The 17,113-nt window shown below is 27.7% G+C and overlaps 4 protein-coding genes across 4 annotated transcripts; 3 read left to right on the top strand and 1 right to left on the bottom strand.

Annotated features, from left to right (window-relative positions):
* Nucleotides 1-1,159: 1,159 nt before the first annotated feature.
* LOC132930499 (UMP-CMP kinase) lies at nucleotides 1,160-2,258 on the top strand. The gene is made up of 2 exons (XM_060996415.1): nucleotides 1,160-1,752; nucleotides 1,835-2,258. The coding sequence occupies exons 1-2, from the start codon at nucleotides 1,351-1,353 to the stop codon at nucleotides 2,048-2,050; spliced, it is 618 nt and encodes a 205-aa protein (XP_060852398.1). The 5' UTR covers nucleotides 1,160-1,350; the 3' UTR covers nucleotides 2,051-2,258.
* Nucleotides 2,259-4,904: 2,646 nt separating this feature from the next.
* On the top strand, nucleotides 4,905-6,643 carry LOC132930500 (small ribosomal subunit protein eS17). Its single transcript, XM_060996417.1, has 4 exons — nucleotides 4,905-5,057; nucleotides 5,269-5,420; nucleotides 6,276-6,447; nucleotides 6,523-6,643. The coding sequence occupies exons 1-4, from the start codon at nucleotides 5,055-5,057 to the stop codon at nucleotides 6,586-6,588; spliced, it is 393 nt and encodes a 130-aa protein (XP_060852400.1). The 5' UTR covers nucleotides 4,905-5,054; the 3' UTR covers nucleotides 6,589-6,643.
* Nucleotides 6,644-9,372: 2,729 nt separating this feature from the next.
* On the top strand, nucleotides 9,373-12,619 carry LOC132930498 (glycine--tRNA ligase). Its single transcript, XM_060996414.1, has 13 exons — nucleotides 9,373-9,630; nucleotides 9,717-9,921; nucleotides 9,987-10,128; nucleotides 10,193-10,504; nucleotides 10,566-10,715; nucleotides 10,790-10,952; nucleotides 11,023-11,187; nucleotides 11,279-11,405; nucleotides 11,466-11,589; nucleotides 11,692-11,908; nucleotides 11,979-12,072; nucleotides 12,160-12,347; nucleotides 12,424-12,619. The coding sequence occupies exons 1-13, from the start codon at nucleotides 9,394-9,396 to the stop codon at nucleotides 12,529-12,531; spliced, it is 2,232 nt and encodes a 743-aa protein (XP_060852397.1). The 5' UTR covers nucleotides 9,373-9,393; the 3' UTR covers nucleotides 12,532-12,619.
* A 2,709-nt stretch (nucleotides 12,620-15,328) lies between these two features.
* Nucleotides 15,329-16,641, bottom strand: LOC132930342 (ER membrane protein complex subunit 3). Its single transcript, XM_060996171.1, has 2 exons — nucleotides 15,936-16,641; nucleotides 15,329-15,881 (listed from the first exon to the last, which is right to left on the bottom strand). Exons 1-2 carry the CDS (start codon nucleotides 16,390-16,392, stop codon nucleotides 15,589-15,591), a joined length of 750 nt encoding a protein of 249 aa, XP_060852154.1. The 5' UTR covers nucleotides 16,393-16,641; the 3' UTR covers nucleotides 15,329-15,588.
* Between the last annotated feature and the right edge of the window lie 472 nt (nucleotides 16,642-17,113).

Below are 17,113 nucleotides of genomic sequence, written 5' to 3' on the forward strand. Positions count from 1 at the left end.
GTAATACATTAAGTTTTTAATTATAGCCCAAAACATGGTTATTCAAAATATCATTGATTATTTGTGTATAAAAAATATAATAAATAATATTTATAAAAGTTTCAAGTACCAACGAATAATATTTTTTAATAACAAAGTAGGTAACTAAAATTGTTATTCTTTGTTTAAATGTAAACATCTACAATTGTTCCGTTTATATTTAAATTTAAAATGTTTATTGTCTATAAATAAAATTGTGCTCACTATACAGGCACGTATATATATTCAAATTGTTGTATGATAACTAGTTCAAAATTAACAGTTCTTCTTTCAGTTTCTTCTTCTTCAACTAAAAAAGAAGAAGAAGAAGAAGTTGTCACAAATTTAAAAATCGTAACTGTGGCGCTGAACTCATATTTCATGTGAAGCGATCACTTCACTTCTTAAATGGGTTGGTGGGTCGTTGGTGGATGGGTATAGGCATTGTTATATTTGTGGTATAAGTGAGGTATAGAAGTTAATAGGTTAATAAAGTTAAATAAGGAGTTATATATATTATATTTGATACCCGATAGCGTAAAACTTAGAAGTTAGAAGTCATATAGATTATAGACAAGTAGACAACAACTTTAGATTTCGCTTTACAAAAAAAGTCCGAGTTCGACGCCACTGAATCGTAATACGTAGGTTGTAGGTACTTACCATGTTCTAACAAGTACTGAAGTATATAGGTACCTAATAACGAAAATATTTAAGTTCATAATAGGCACTTAGACTTAATAGTCTGTACCTGTAATTTTGTGGAATACAAATATACAATTGAAATTAGTGATGAATAATAAGTTGTCTTGAGATTGCGAATTGAGATATCTGAAATACTTATGGGTATTATTTTTTGACGATGCCTAGCAAAGTAGTGAATTATTCTTACCGTACCTAAATACCATATCATAGAAATATAAAGATAAATAATAATAAATGAAGATAATCTATCAATTCTTTTCTATAAGAAGATGATAGATCACATAATATTATTATCCTTATGAGTTATGACCTTATAACCTTATTTTCCTGACGTACTACGTAGTCATCAGTTCACCACTCAGGATCAAACAAACCTTCATTCTTAACAAAATAAAATTATCATGTTTTTTTTTTTATCAATATTAGCTAGTAGGTTATCACTTATCAACGATCAACGTCAAATCCACAACACACAGTATTTAAAAAAAATTATTGTTACTAATTATTTTTTTATTTTAGCAATATAAGCACCTTCCTATTAATTAATCGATTTTGTCTCAAGTGCGCATATAAGTTAGTTGTTTGTGTAACAAATATTATCCAAAGAATGACATAATCTCTAATTTTATGACATTTTTTCGTTCAGTATATCGTCTGTTCTCTACAATGAGCAAACCTCAAGTCGTTTTCGTCCTTGGAGGCCCAGGTGCGGGTAAGGGTACGCAATGTTCCAACATAGTATCCAAATTTGGATTTGTTCACCTATCTGCTGGTGACCTGTTGCGTGCAGAACGCAGTAAACCAGACAGTATGTTTGGAGAATTGATTGACACTCACATCAAAAACGGTACAATTGTCCCAGTAGAAATCACATGTAAACTTATTCAAAATGCGATGGAAGCATCAGCAGCTAATCGATTTTTAATTGATGGATTTCCACGAAATAGAGACAATATGATTGGCTGGGATACCACGATTGGAGATCAAGTTGATCTTTTATTTGTACTATTTCTAGAATGTTCTGAAAATGTATGTATAATATGTATATTCTAGTATAGAAGACTAATTATATTGAAAAAATTGTACCAATATTAATTTTTATATTATATAGGTATGCATAGAACGTTGCATGAAAAGAGGTGCTGCTGGAAGTGGTCGAGCTGATGATAATTTAGAAAGTTTAAAAAAGAGGATTGTCACATTTGTGAATGATTCTATGCCAATTATAGAATATTTTAAAGAGAAAAACTTAGTAAAAAGAGTTGAAGCAGGAAAAAATGCTGAAGATGTATGGTCCGATATTATTGAATTATTCAAAAACATTTGAATAGAGAAACAAAATATTCATTTAACTTATTAGACAATTTCCTAAATATGGTAGATTAAATTAATTTTATTCTTGCACTATCCAAACAAAAGTAATTATTTTATAATATTATGTATACCAGTGATTTAAGATATTTAGATTAATGTCTTAATCAGTTTTTTTTTTTTTTTTATTGAACCATCCAATAAAAATATATTAACATGTAACATTAATTGAATTATATTGATTGATTCCAATTCCCATTAACTTATTCATCCTTCAAATTTAATATTTTAATCATAAATAATAATTTTATATTATGCATAATTTTACATAATGTAATAACTATATAACATTACTTAAAAAATTTCAGAAAATGTTTTTGTAATAATTCTCTAAATATATCAACTATCATATTAATTTTTTAAGATAAAGCAACTAAAACAAGAAGTTTTTATTTCAGTTTTTGCATGGTACAAAGTTATAAAATATACAACATATAATTAAAATTATAATTAATATTTTACTATTCAAATATTAACATAGTAGGTATTGAAGTTAGATTTTATTGGCAAGGGCACTCGCAGGGGGGGGAGGTGCCATTGCTCATACTGGGAATTTTTTATAATCATTGTTTATTTAATGCCAGTAATGCCACGTATATTACATAATTAAAAATAAATAATATTATAACATAATTTTATTGAGATTCATTTATAAGGTTTAGTAAAAAATATAACCTTGAATGTTTTTATTTATTTATTTCAACGGATCATATGATCCAATTACAATAATATAAAATAATTTAGTTCAACGTTACATATAATAATAATAATAATAATACAATACACAATATTTAAAAACAAAAAATTCTGTTTACATATTAAATGATTTAATGGAATTATAAAGTTAAATAAATCAATTTTTAAATCATTTGCTATTAACATTATCCTATACAAAGGAGAAGCAGAAGCATAATTTGTTTTATATGTAAAAACATAAAACATAGTGATTGATCTAGTTTTACACTGAGGGACATAAAAATTGAGAGAACCTAAAATAAAATTTTATATTAGTTTACAATGATTACTGCATGTTGCTTAAAATTATAAAATCTCTCAGGTCCCGATTTCAATGGTATTTGATTTGGTTTAGAATTTTAATCTTGCCCCGGGTGAGATTTTATCCTGCGGGTGCGCTTGTTTATTGGTAATAATTTAAAAGTATTAAACCTTACAAAAAAAAAATATGATTTTAATCATTAAGTTAAGAACTTTATATTTAATGACCAAGACTATGAATTAAATTTATTTGTATTTTTTCTGTTACTTTGATAGAGAGATAGTTTGATCAAAATACAAATAATCATAAATTTTTGTATGTAGGACTACATTTAGAATATTCCTTTTTTAGTTTTATAAAGGTATTTTTTAGACAACAATTTTGTAATTATTAATGCAAAATATTTTATTTAAATTGTATTTTGTTTAAATATTTTGTGGTTTTATTGCAAAACTACAAAACTGTATGATATTTTAAGATCAATAATTTTATTGCAGGTTTATCATAACAGGTGCATTATTGTCAGAGTTCTGATAATAATAATTCTTTCTAATTTACAAATGTATAGAATACAATTAATTTTATATTATTTAATCTTAATTCCTACTTATAATTACCTACATTATTATGAACTTAATTTAAAATATACCTTATGGTTGTTTTATAATTGTAAATTCGTAAAAAAATAATTTTAAATTTTGATAAAAAAAATAATATAATATATTTAAGGATTTTGTGACATGCATAATGCATTGTGATTAACTTGACTGTGTAAATCTCTGAACTACGAATTTTCAAAGTTTTTTATTTGTTAGCATGTTTGGTTTTCTTATTTATAGATTTTTATGGAACACCCAATTGTAATATATATATTTTAAGGTACCCAACAGTTATATGAATGATTTCAATAAGCAATATAAATAAAAAATCAAAACAAGAGATAAAAGAGAGTGTATATTCTGTGGTATTGTTACATTTTGAATGTTTATTATAATGCAATTGCAAATCCCCTCTAATAAATATAAAATGCTAACCATACACTTGCAATCATATACAAGTATACTAGAAATATGCAGTGATGAATGGCATTCATTGAATGCTAAAGGGGTCAAGGGGACCACGATTTTGTTTTTTTTGAAAATTTACTATCTAAAGTCATGACACTAGGGAATATAGACACGGAATTATGCTGTATACTCCATTTATAGAAAAAATATGAATATATAACTGTGGGTTAATACCGATTCACTTTCACCTTTTTCACTTACTTCGTTACTTTTACCACAGAACAATATGTTGCCTACTGCCTAATGCAGTAATAGCTAGTGCATATGAGTATACATTAAACATAACGACCATTGATTATAGAATAAATCACAAAAGATATCTTTAAAATTCTTAGACCGTATTCATGTATTCCTTGATTTAAGAATTTAAGATACTTTCTAATCGTGAATTCGTAATATACCCGTGTCCCGTTTTTCTATGATAGGTATTACCGTGAACCACGGACCGACGGACCGTATACCGTGAGCATTATACATTAACATTACTCTTTACATGACTAAATAATTTAGTCATAACTCTTTACTTCTGTATAGCCATGCGTGAAAATTGTAAAATGAACTATGAAGGGCTAGCCTTCATACTTCATAGTTCATGCGTGAACATCTTAGGTGAACACACAGATATAGATAATATTATTATTATTATCTATATCTGTGGGTGAACAATGAACATATTATTGAATTATTCTGTGATAAAGATAATCTATGTGCTGCAACTGATCGAGAATGTATTAAAAAATTGTTGTGGCTCCACTGTGTGTGTTATCTTATAATTCGTGGTCAAACTGTTAACTGTTAAGTAACCTCAAACGATAATTTTGATCAGTCCTTTTCGTTCTTGTTGATTTTGTTTACTTCTCGAGTATTTTAGATTTTGACTTGAAGAAACTACAATCATGGTGAGTATCCAAATTTATCTTAATAATCCTATGGTTTTGGAGTAATATGTCGATTCTTAACGTTAAACCTTAAACCTTTTAAAGTAATGGAGGAATGACAATCGTTCAAACGTATCCACTTTTTAAAGGCGGTGTCACAATTTATTAACCATATCTTGCCCTCCTATAGGTTCTGTTCGCTTTATAATGTATAATATGTTTTGTAAATTAGGGTCGTGTCAGGACGAAGACTGTCAAGAAGGCTGCCAGAGTCATCATCGAGAAGTATTATACTCGATTAACATTAGACTTCCACACCAACAAGAGGATATGTGAGGAAATCGCAATCATCCCCACAAAGCCACTGCGTAACAAAATCGCTGGGTAAATATTAAATATGATACTTTTAGTATAACGTTTATCAAAACGGTACTTCAGGCATTTAATTATTAATACAATTTAAATAAATTTTAAGATTTGGTATTAATAACCAATAGTTCCTTACTTAATTGGTTTTTTTATACCCTAGTCAATTATTAATACTTTGTGTCATTTATAAATTAAATTAAGCTATAGATTTTTACACCATTTAATTGAACTTAATTTGATTATAATAATCTCTTGAGTTTTATTTTATTTCTTTTTGTGAGTCAGTTACAATATAGGTTCTATAGAATTCCTTCATTATTTCTGATATCTGACTGTTTTAGTTTAGTAATTACCACACAGTATTTCTGTGTAATTGACACATCTAATTCAGCTTTCATTAGATAATTGTAGCTCATAAGTAAAGTTATGTATAACTATGGTTATATAACTCTGACGTATCGGTTTCCATCTTTGACAGTTATAAATTACTTAATCCCAAATTACAATTTTCTTTAAAATTATGATCATTAGATTAAATATTTTAAAAGATTTTATTCCATAATGTTATGTTTCATTCAAATATTTGTGTCAGAAATACCAAAAAAAAGTAATTTTTACATAATTTAAAGCAAAAATAGTGTAATTTTTTTAATATAATATTGTTGAATTATTCTATATTACCTAATCATAGCGTATTTAAATTAATGCAAAGTTATTAAAAATATTAAAATATTTTCTCGAACATTGCAAAAATTACATATTATAATAGTTATCATACAGATCACAGCAATCTTGTCCAATACCATAAAATATCAATATTATATTTTTATTATTGTTATGTTAATTTTTTTTTAAATCTTTTAATTGCAGATTTGTTACTCATTTAATGAAGAGATTGCGTACAAGTCAAGTTCGTGGTATTTCCATTAAATTGCAAGAAGAAGAACGTGAGAGGAGAGATAACTATGTACCAGAAGTTTCTGCTCTTGAACAAGATGTTATTGAAGTTGATACTGAAACTAAAGACATGTTGAAAATGCTGGTTTGTTTTTTTTTAATTTTTTTTTTAACGTATTTATAATATATAGTTAGTTATATTATATTATTTTTTATGTAGGATTTCCAAAACATCTCAGGATTACAGCTGGTCCTCAGCGGAACCCAGTACCCCAAGAGGAATTAAAATATGTGACAACCGTTATAACATCTTATGATTCAGTAAAAACAATTTTTCCAAACATGTTATTATTTATTTATTTTAGCTATAACTCCTTATGACATCTTCTATTATTATAAATCAAGAATTTAAAACCTAAATTTTCTGAAAGCAATTGAGTGAAATTTTATTTGCAACACATCTAAAAAATATAAATATTTCTTAAATTATGGTTATACCTATTTAAGTTTGAATTCTAAATTTATGATAGTATCTTGTTTCATAATTTTCAAAAAATACCAATCCTGTACATGTAAACTAATGAGAATGTTCATCGCGGTTCTATTTCAAGGAACCTGTTCCTTTTCCTATTCCTATTCCTTAGGAGATCTAAAGTTAATTATGCCATCACTGCCAACTATCTAACGCTTCTACGATAATGCTGATGGAGTGGTTGTTATGGAAAGCTAAGTACCATAAGAGGTATACGAAAAAATAGTTTTTGTTAGGCCACGGTGTGTTATTCATTATCTTAGTGGGCAGTAGAATTTACACAAATTGTATTTTTGTTTTTAAACATAATTAAAATTGAAATTTGTTAATCATTTTTAGAGATGTTAAACTGGATGTTGGATTTGTCCAGCTTCTAATCACTACTTCTCTTCAGTAGTATTTTTCATACATTTATCAGTTTGCTTATTTAATTTAAATTTTTTTACATTATATTATCTCAATACATTTTAATAAGGTAAATTTGACCATAATGTTCTTCAGCTGTGTTAATTGTTTTTCTTAAAACCACATTTTTGCGTTTTATTGTAACAAATTGTGGATAGGTATTTGCTATGAGCAAATGGATGTGTTGGAAAAGTTAATTGTCCTATTTTATAAATAAGATACTTGTTTGATGTAGTAACTGGTAGCTTATCAATGAATTATAAAAATTGTATTACATTTTATTTAAATAAACAGGAAATATAATTGTCATACTATATAAATGACAATTGGGTAGTGTTGAGGTACCTATGCATCTTTTTCAAGTATATACCTATATATATATTAATTCATGCTACTGCCTATAGATACTATTTAGTTTAATATTCATTAATTTATTTCGTTAATAATATATGTTTTTCTATCCAAATTAAAGTAATGGCTTATTTATTATAGTACAGAATGGCAAATTTTTGTATGGGAATGATATAACTAATATTAGTAAAGTATTAGGTATATCTAAGTATATAAGTTATATAAGTCTTTATAGCACAACGTTATTTTGTTATTAGTTATTACAATATTAGATGTTTCTTTTATGATAAGTTACTACTTACTAGTTACCAAAGACAAGCATACTATGCTACTACAGTTTACCTATTAATGCAATCTTGTAAAGTACTCGAGTAAAAGTATTCAAATACATATTCTAAATGAATTTGAAAAAAGAAGTTGGGTACAGTATTTGAATATTTTTTTGAAAGTATCTGTATTTAAATATTTAAAATCAAATACTATTTTTAAATACAAATTGTGCTACATTTTTGTATAGACCGATCATCGTTGTGTGTTGGTATATTTTAATATTTGTAGAGGCCTTAACTATATCCATTTAATTTCATACAGTCCGTCGATTTCTTAATAAAATTGAAAATACCTTTCTTTAAATAGTCGAATTACGTATTATAAATTAAAAATACTTTTTAAAAGTATCTATGACAAGGCTATACTTATGCTAGTTAATGTTTAGTGTATATTGACTATATACTGACTTAGTGATTACTGTCCCTATCTGGGGGGAGGCAGCATGGCTAATTTAAAGTAAATTTACCTATACTCAAAGTGGATGTACATCCATTATCCACCTTACCCATACTCATATTTTCAGTAATGCATTTCATAGAGCTATAATATGAATAATATGATGCACCAATGCAGTTTCTCTGCATCTGTCATACGCACGATCATGACTAAATAAAATATTTAGTCATGCGCACGATTATAAAGTTCTTTATAATAGTGGTCACGATCATAGACCTTATACTTAGTAATTAGTATAGTATACTATCTATAGAAGTAGTGACTATAGTAAGGTCTATGCATAGGCGTGCGCACAGGGGGTGCCGGGGGTGCCCAGGCACCCCCGGACCCTTCACCAAAAACGACAAGGGCCCTTATTATTAATTAAGTGTACATTTTAAATCTGCACATGTGAAAGGGTATTTTCAAAATTAAGCATTGTAAAAAATAAACTCAGATGTAGTACTATGTGCCAAGATAGACTAGAATCATTACTACTAATATTCACAGAACAAGAACTAGCATGTAAATTAGATTTTAATGAAATTATTGACGAATTCAAAAATGATATACCTTTTAAACGTCGATTATCATTATAAGATTAAAGATTGTATATCTCTATATATTTATGTATTGTTATGTAATATGTTTTAGAACGAATAATAATAAAAAAAAATATTTTTATTGCATTTAATATCTTTAAATCATTTGTCTGTATCCATAATTATTTTCAAAATTATTGTGGGCCCTAATGTTTAGTGTGCACCCCCGGAACCAAAAGTCTGCGCACGCCTATGCCCTATGGGTCTATGACACGGATTAATCCGTGGTCTATGATCGTGATCGTGCCGATCGTGGTCATACGTCAGTTATCACTCGGCTGTGATCTGTTATATGATAACCTATCACAAAATAATAAATATCAATTTATGATCTCACTAAACTAGACATATACGCCATCTATCAGTGTACAAAGGTTATACAATTCTAACCAATGATATCAAGTCCTATTCTCATATTATTTACCCTGATTCAGGTATGTCACGTTTGCAGTATCTGAATTTGAAATTGTTCATTAGACAAATACTTACTGCTGGAGAAATTCGTATCCTAACTCGTCCGTCTGCCAGCACACGACATTACTCAAAATTGAGTAACTGGGGCACGAAAAAGTCAGCTACCCACGTGAAGATCATCAACTATCATCCAGAGGCTATGGCGGATCCACAAGTCGAACAAATTTTGGCTCCTCTAAGAGAGGCTGTGAGGAAACAAGTGAGTAACAGTCCCATAGAAGGATTTTTAAAAAAATACCAACCAACTGATATAGCATTGTGTGCGATTTTATTTGCTTCTGGTAGGGTCTCATTGTAAGATCGATGAAGGAATCAAATGCCTCAGATATGGAAGTGAAAAAGGCAGTTGGAGAGTTGAAAGCATTGAAGAAACAATTAGATGATAAAGAGTTAGCTTTGCAACCACCCTCTGAAACATTTAATAGGTCTAAATTTGCAGACCTTATGATACGTAGATTTTTTTATGACCAATCCTTTTCAATTTATGGAGGTATGTCAAGAGTGATTGAAAAATAATTCATAATTTTAACACTTGTGTAATACAATATTATCTAGGTGTTGCTGGATTATATGATTTTGGACCAATGGGTTGTGCGTTAAAATCAAATATTTTGGAACAATGGAAACGTTTTTTTGTTCTTGAAGAACAGATGCTTGAAATTGATTGTTCAATGCTGACACCGGAACGAGTTTTAGAGTAAGATTTTAATTCAGAATCTGTCCAACATATGATAATGATTTTGTATTGTAATCCTTTTAAGGACTTCAGGACATGTAGAAAAATTTGCTGATACCATGGTGAAAGATAAAAAAACTGGAGAATGCTTTAGGCTTGACCATTTAATTAAAAATCGCTTGGAAACTTTAATCAAGGATAAAAAACAAACTCTTGAAGTTAAAGAAGAATGCAAGGATATTATAATTAAATTGGATGGTATGACTACAGAACAAATGTCTGATATTGTAAACAAATTTAACATGAAATCACCGACTACCGGGAATGATCTTTCTGAACCCGTTGATTTTAATCTTATGTTTGCTACCCAAATCGGACCTACTGGAGACCAAAAAGGGTTTGTATTTAAAAATAAATTTTAAATTATGAGACTTATTATAATATATACTGTTGGATAGATTTTTAAGACCAGAAACTGCACAAGGTATATTTGTTAATTTCAAACGTTTACTTGAGTTTAATCAAGGGCGATTGCCATTTGCTGCTGCTCAAATTGGTAATGCTTTTCGTAATGAAATTTCTCCTCGATCTGGTTTATTGAGAGTTCGGTAATTAAATTGTTATATTTAACAAAAAAAAATAAGCAAGTTTTAGTATATAAAATGAAATATATTCATCTTAGGGAATTTACTATGGCTGAAATAGAACATTTCTGTGACCCAAGCGACAAATCACATTCAAAGTTTATTGACGTAGAAAATACTACAATGAAGTTGTACAGTGCTTGTAATCAAATGGATGGACAACCTCCTGTCGATATTACAATTGGTGAAGCTGTATCCAAAGTAAAAATTATAAATTACATTAGACAAATTATCTACTGAATTAGTTATTAATACCAATGTTTATTATTAGGGTATGGTTGCCAATCAAACATTGGGATATTTCATGGCTCGTATTTACATGTTTATGATGAAAATTGGAGTGACCAAAGAAAAACTAAGATTTCGACAACACATGTCAAATGAAATGGCTCATTACGCTGTTGACTGTTGGGATGCAGAGTGTTTAACTTCTTATGTGAGCATTTTTCATTAATTTATGTTTAAAGTCAAATGTGTATAATACTTAACTATAACAATTATAAATTATTTTATACATATTTCACTAGGGTTGGGTAGAGTGTATTGGTTGTGCTGATCGATCAGCGTATGACCTCAGTAAACACGGCGAAGAAACTAAACAAAGATTAGTGGCTGAAAGGAAATTGCCTGCCCCAAAAACAATTCAAGTTACAGGTAAATATTTTTTCTATAAATATAATTCGTGATTAAACCTTAAGGCTATTTTTTTTTTAGAATTGGAAATGGATAAAGGTTTGATTGGTAAGACACTACGTAAAGATTCCAAAGAATGTGTTGAAAAATTATCAAAATTATCCATAAACGAAGTTAAACAACTACATGAATTCATTGATAATGGGTAATATATTTTTAGAAGCTTAAAACTATTTTACATGTAGTTTATCTATCTATAAATGATAAAAAAGTTTTTATAAACAATTTTTTTATTTTTTACTTTTAGAAAACCAGATCCAACTACTGGATTAACATTATGTAAAATTGGTAATAAAGAATTCTCGATCAATAAAGAAATGATCCCTCTCAAATCGTATTCAAAAACTATACATGTCGAAGAAATTGTTCCTAATGTAATTGAACCATCATTCGGTATTGGCCGAATTATTTATACTTTGTTAGAACATACATTTAAAGTTCGGGAAAAAGATGAGCAAAGAACGGTAAATATATTACAATTGTTCAAATAATTAGTGAATTAATAAATTATTCATAAATTTTATTTATTTTCAGTACTTGTCGTTGCCACCATTAGTTGCACCTTTAAAATGTTGTGTTCTTCCATTACTTGACAATGATAAGTTTACACCATTAGTGTCAATGTTGTGTAAGTATTACAAAACAATAATAATTAATAATAATAATAATAATTTAACTAATGATTTTTAAATTATATAATGTAATTTATTTTTAGCTAAAAACTTATGCCTGAAAGGTGTATCAAATAAAATTGATGATTCAAGTGGATCAGTAGGACGTCGTTACGCAAGGACCGACGAGATAGCAGTACCATATTGCATTACAGTAGATTTTGATTCACTGGTTGAACCACAATCAGTAACCATTCGAGAAAGAGATTCTATGGAACAAATACGAGTACCTGTAAGAAAAACAACAGTTTAATAAACAGTGAATTGTTTATATTTATTTACATTACTGTTATTATTTATTATTTTAGGTGTCTGAAGTTGTGGATTTGGTACAAAATTTATCACAAGGCAACATTGTTTGGAATGTAGCTAAAGTTAAGTACCCTATATTTGAGTCTCAACAGACAAATGAATAATGTAATTTAAAATTAAAACAAACATTAAATTTATTAGTTATAAAACTACTACATTTCAGAAATAAAATATAACTTTTTACGTGCAATAGATGTACTTGTATTTTTATTTTTACAATGAATTTTCTTTGAAAATAAAATATAAAGATTGGTGTATTATACATATAATATTCTATTACCAATTATCATATAATTCATTACACTGTAATCTGTGTTAATTTGAAACTTAAAAGTGTATCTCGGGTTGACCAGTTGAATTATATCATAATATCAAAACATATAACATATGTAAAAGGTTTATGTGTACTGAACTGAATTCCAGCTATAACCTTTAATTTTTTATTTAGATAAAATTTCTCTTTCTCTCGCTTTATTAGCTTAAGAAGCCATTGAGGCCCATGGCTATAAAACAAACTTTCTATTTCTCTCTGTCTATCCCTATTTATCTTAGTTCCTTCTTGATTTTGATAATCCATCTCTACTTCAGTTTTCCAATCAACCTCTTACCCAGAGCTTATAGTAGATAAATTGTTATTGGTTTAGCCCTTAATACATGACCAAGCCAACTTAATATCATGTATCATATTTCAGCTATTATAATTGATTTACCCAAATAATTCCTCTGCTTCAATGTTAAATCTAATTTTGTATGTTAGAGTCTCTTCATACAATAATCAGTGGATTTAAACAACCTTTACTTAAAATATTTATTTATTATTTAGCTGACATGCCCAAACTGTATTCCATACCACTTATTTCCTCATCAATGGGTATTTGGTGTGTATGTATTGCACACAAATGATAGTGTTTTGTTATATGTGTAGATCTAGCTGATAGATTGGAAATTTGTTATTAGTATACTCTGTTAAAAATTAAATTAATATCAAACAGAGAATAGTTTTTTTCAGGCAGGGATCAACAACCCTTGTTTGTCATCCCCACCGAGTTCACTAATTGTAATATTACTGTGTTTAGTGAGCTAAGCACATGTGCGCAATTCAGAAGCCACGTACTTATTTTATTTTGAACGAAGTATACTTATTAGTTATTACTAAGAATTTGTAGTCATACAAAAATTAGATGGACAATTATATCTGATTGCTGGCAAGTCTAAAAATGAAATTCTTGGAAAAAATGTTGATAAGTGCTAAATGTATGAAATAGGAGACTAAGAGAAACATTCTCAATTCAGATTTGTCATAATTTATGCGGTAAGGTGAACAAAATGGAAATAATCAGTTGAATGCAAATAGGCAATATTAAAAAAAGTAGGAGTCAGAATTTTGGCTACTTGCATGATTTAATTTATTTTTATCAATTGGAGTTTAGCTATTTCTGTATTACTTAAAAAATCCATTATTTGTTTTAATGTGTATTATTTTATATAATGTATAAATAAATAAAATTTTATCTTTAAAACATTAAAGTATTAATTTGGAATTTAGTACCTTGTACATCAAAAATGCAAAAAGAAATAAGTGATTAGCTAATACTTTTCATAGATAAATTCAACTAAACAATCACTATTATTTACAAGTATATAATTTCTATGATATATCAATAACTTTTACATTACTGATTAATACTTATCAATATTAATAAAATGTAATTATTATATTTTCACTTTTCAGTGGTGTATTTTTTTTTTTCAAGAAACAGACAACCAATTTTAATTACTTATAAGAATCTATTAAAGATTTAAAACACCTATATTAGTGTACAATATTTGGTTAAATGTGTAAATGTCCTATTTACCAAAACAAACATGGCCTTTCACAACTTAAGATTAGATTGTATTTTATATTGATATTGTCATATTTGTATAATTTCAATCTAAATGTAAAACAAATAGTACTTTTCAAGCAGTATATTAAATGAAGCATATCTTTGAATCAGGTTCATTTTATTTTATTTTATGAATACAACAATTCAACAATAAAACACCTTTACAAATTTTATTTACCACAAAAAGAAAATAATTTAAAATGGAACTTCAATTTATTTATAAAGTTAAACTATTACATAATGTCATAACTAGATTACTATGTAACTTATTAGATATCATATAGAGGTCGTTGTTGTGAACGGGTATTAGAATACACAGTTAAAAAATATATTAAAGCCCGTCGCCCGTGTATTGAATACCTGTGTAAACCCATGTATATTGTAATTTAGAATTCAGATATACTTTAAACAAAAATATTTATAATATAATGTTCATATCGATTTGTCTAAATATTGTCTCAAATAATTTTAACATCATTTAAATTTACAACACTTTTTTTTGATAATCGAATACTAAATCAAATAACAATAAAATATTATTATTATTATTATATTCTATATTATTTATTATATTTACTTTTCATTTTTTAAATATATAAGTATTCAAGTTCAAGCTCACAGGTATTTTTATTTACACGGGCTTTAATCCCGTCAGAGGTAAAAACATGGGTACCTGTGTAGTTCATTATCATATTATCATATGAACCTCTATTTACTATGTGACTAGTTACTTTTATTATTTTAAAACTAAATACTGCCCTGTATGACAGTATCATAATCCATAATAATTAACAAATATTTTTGATCAAATATAAATGTAATTTATTGTTTATAAAATTATTATGACAATAAACTCTTGTATGTATTGTAGTAAGAATTCTTTAGTAAATTGTGTGTATACTTTGCTGAGAATTATTGATTAATTAAAAAAATATTTAATAACTTCACTTTCAAAATAAAAATAAACATTGAAATAAAAATTAACTATTTAAGTAATGATTAATTAAATATCTAATTCAGGCATATTAACTTATATATTACTTTACCACAAAAGAAAAATAAAGTATTACATGAATGAATTATAATTATACATTTAATCAACATAAAACCAAAATTAAATACATGAACGCTACATGATAAGCTACACAAAAAATTAATTAAATATTTAATTTAAAATTAAGATAATAATTTAAAAAAAAAAACAATTATATTACCCAACTCATTATACACCTTAGTTGTAATAGCAAAACCATGTTCACTTCAAAGTTCAAATTGCTACTTAATACTTTTATTCAATAATACATTAAGCACTTCGTTGTCAAGATCTGCAAGGGCCCATTTATGTGAGCTAATTTCCAATGCTTCCCATTCTGCTTTAAAAGCTACTTTTGGATCCATAGGCATTGACATTGCAGCACCGGACATTTGATCTTGCATCAAACGTGATTGATCTGCAGCATTATTTTCACCCAAAACTAATGCATAAATACTGCGAAGCCCAAATACATTCAAAAAATACCATGAAGCAGACGATACCCAAGCTGCATCTAATGAAACCAATTCAATACCTAAAAAAGAAAAAAATTAAAACTTGTGCTAAAAGGTCAAATTACACAAATTACCTCTTTGCAACATTGGTTTGAAACGCAAAGTTAAGGGAAATGGTACTTTGGTAGTGACAAATCCTGAGAACATCCAATTGATCCAACCACCAATAACCACCATTGGCAAAACATTGGTTACGTTGCCTTTTAACATTTCAGTCATCATACTTGGATCAGGCATAGCTGTTTGAGCAGGAGCTGCTCGTTTTTGGGTCTTGAAGTAACCATTCTCTTCATTGTTAAAGTAATGGCGACGCATGTAAAACCCTTGTTTAGATATGTATCTGCCATTTTCACGTAGCATGCGTGATCTAATTAATACTTGACTATCCTGTACTTGTGTCAGCTCAACTTTTTTTTGAGACGTTATCAACAACGACACATAATGACGAATGACACCGACAAGGAATGTGATCAGTACAATTGGTAAAAACACCCAACCTCGAATATTGATGTCCAACACTAACTCAGCCATATTCTTAATTCTTATTAAGTTATTTCACAAAATTAAAATAATATGGACATTAATACGATTAAAATAGTAACAAACTCCTAACAGAGATAGACTAGGAACTCAAAAAGTTTTACACCTAGGTAATTTGATACTTGGAAATATTAAAATTTTAACTTTCATTTGAATAATTGAATATTATGATTTATGAGATGAATACTCATGATTCAATGATTATAATACGATCACGCATTTCATTATTTTCATTACCAGATATCAGAATTATCGGTTATTATCACGAAAAGGATCTCAACATTCTCATCTATTGATATCATAGTATTATATGCTCACCAGTAGGCGTGACGGTCGCATACGACTATGCCAAGGAACTTTAACCCGCCATTCATGGATGTTAGGAAAGTATATTGATTGAATTTTATTCAGTAAAAAATGCGATATTTTAAGACATCAGTACATCACCTATTAAAATAATTATAAATGTCGTGTTTTATAATATGCTTTCATACTTATACATTTATACATAATATATATTAACATTACATATCCTTTTAATTTTTAAATAATATTATTATTTTTTTAAAGAAATATGATTTCGATATCTTAAATTTAGTATCACGCACTTCCACACGCTAGTACATTATTTACTACTATTATTTTTGTAGTTACCAAATGTCTTTCTTATTTTTTAAACGATTTTACCTTTTTTGCCTTACAATTATCTGTG

Source organism: Rhopalosiphum padi, chromosome 4 (genome assembly GCF_020882245.1).
Source record: "Rhopalosiphum padi isolate XX-2018 chromosome 4, ASM2088224v1, whole genome shotgun sequence".
Classification (NCBI taxonomy): Eukaryota; Metazoa; Arthropoda; class Insecta; order Hemiptera; family Aphididae; genus Rhopalosiphum; species Rhopalosiphum padi.

What these genes read in the sequence shown, in the direction of transcription:
- LOC132930342 (XM_060996171.1), bottom strand. Translation starts at nt 16,392, where the DNA reads ATGGCTGAGTTAGTGTTGGACATCAATATTCGAGGTTGGGTGTTTTTA. An exon ending in CAAACCAATGTTGCAAAGAG is followed by an intron (nt 15,882 to 15,935) that starts GTAATTTGTGTA and finishes TTTCTTTTTTAG; the next exon opens with GTATTGAATTGGTTTCATTA.
- LOC132930498 (XM_060996414.1), top strand. Translation starts at nt 9,394, where the DNA reads ATGTCACGTTTGCAGTATCTGAATTTGAAATTGTTCATTAGACAAATA. An exon ending in CCTACTGGAGACCAAAAAGG is followed by an intron (nt 10,505 to 10,565) that starts GTTTGTATTTAA and finishes ACTGTTGGATAG; the next exon opens with ATTTTTAAGACCAGAAACTG. An exon ending in TCTGGTTTATTGAGAGTTCG is followed by an intron (nt 10,716 to 10,789) that starts GTAATTAAATTG and finishes TATTCATCTTAG; the next exon opens with GGAATTTACTATGGCTGAAA.
- LOC132930500 (XM_060996417.1), top strand. An exon ending in CTGCGTAACAAAATCGCTGG is followed by an intron (nt 5,421 to 6,275) that starts GTAAATATTAAA and finishes TTTTAATTGCAG; the next exon opens with ATTTGTTACTCATTTAATGA. An exon ending in AAGACATGTTGAAAATGCTG is followed by an intron (nt 6,448 to 6,522) that starts GTTTGTTTTTTT and finishes TTTTTTATGTAG; the next exon opens with GATTTCCAAAACATCTCAGG.
- LOC132930499 (XM_060996415.1), top strand. Translation starts at nt 1,351, where the DNA reads ATGACATTTTTTCGTTCAGTATATCGTCTGTTCTCTACAATGAGCAAA. An exon ending in TTCTAGAATGTTCTGAAAAT is followed by an intron (nt 1,753 to 1,834) that starts GTATGTATAATA and finishes TATATTATATAG; the next exon opens with GTATGCATAGAACGTTGCAT.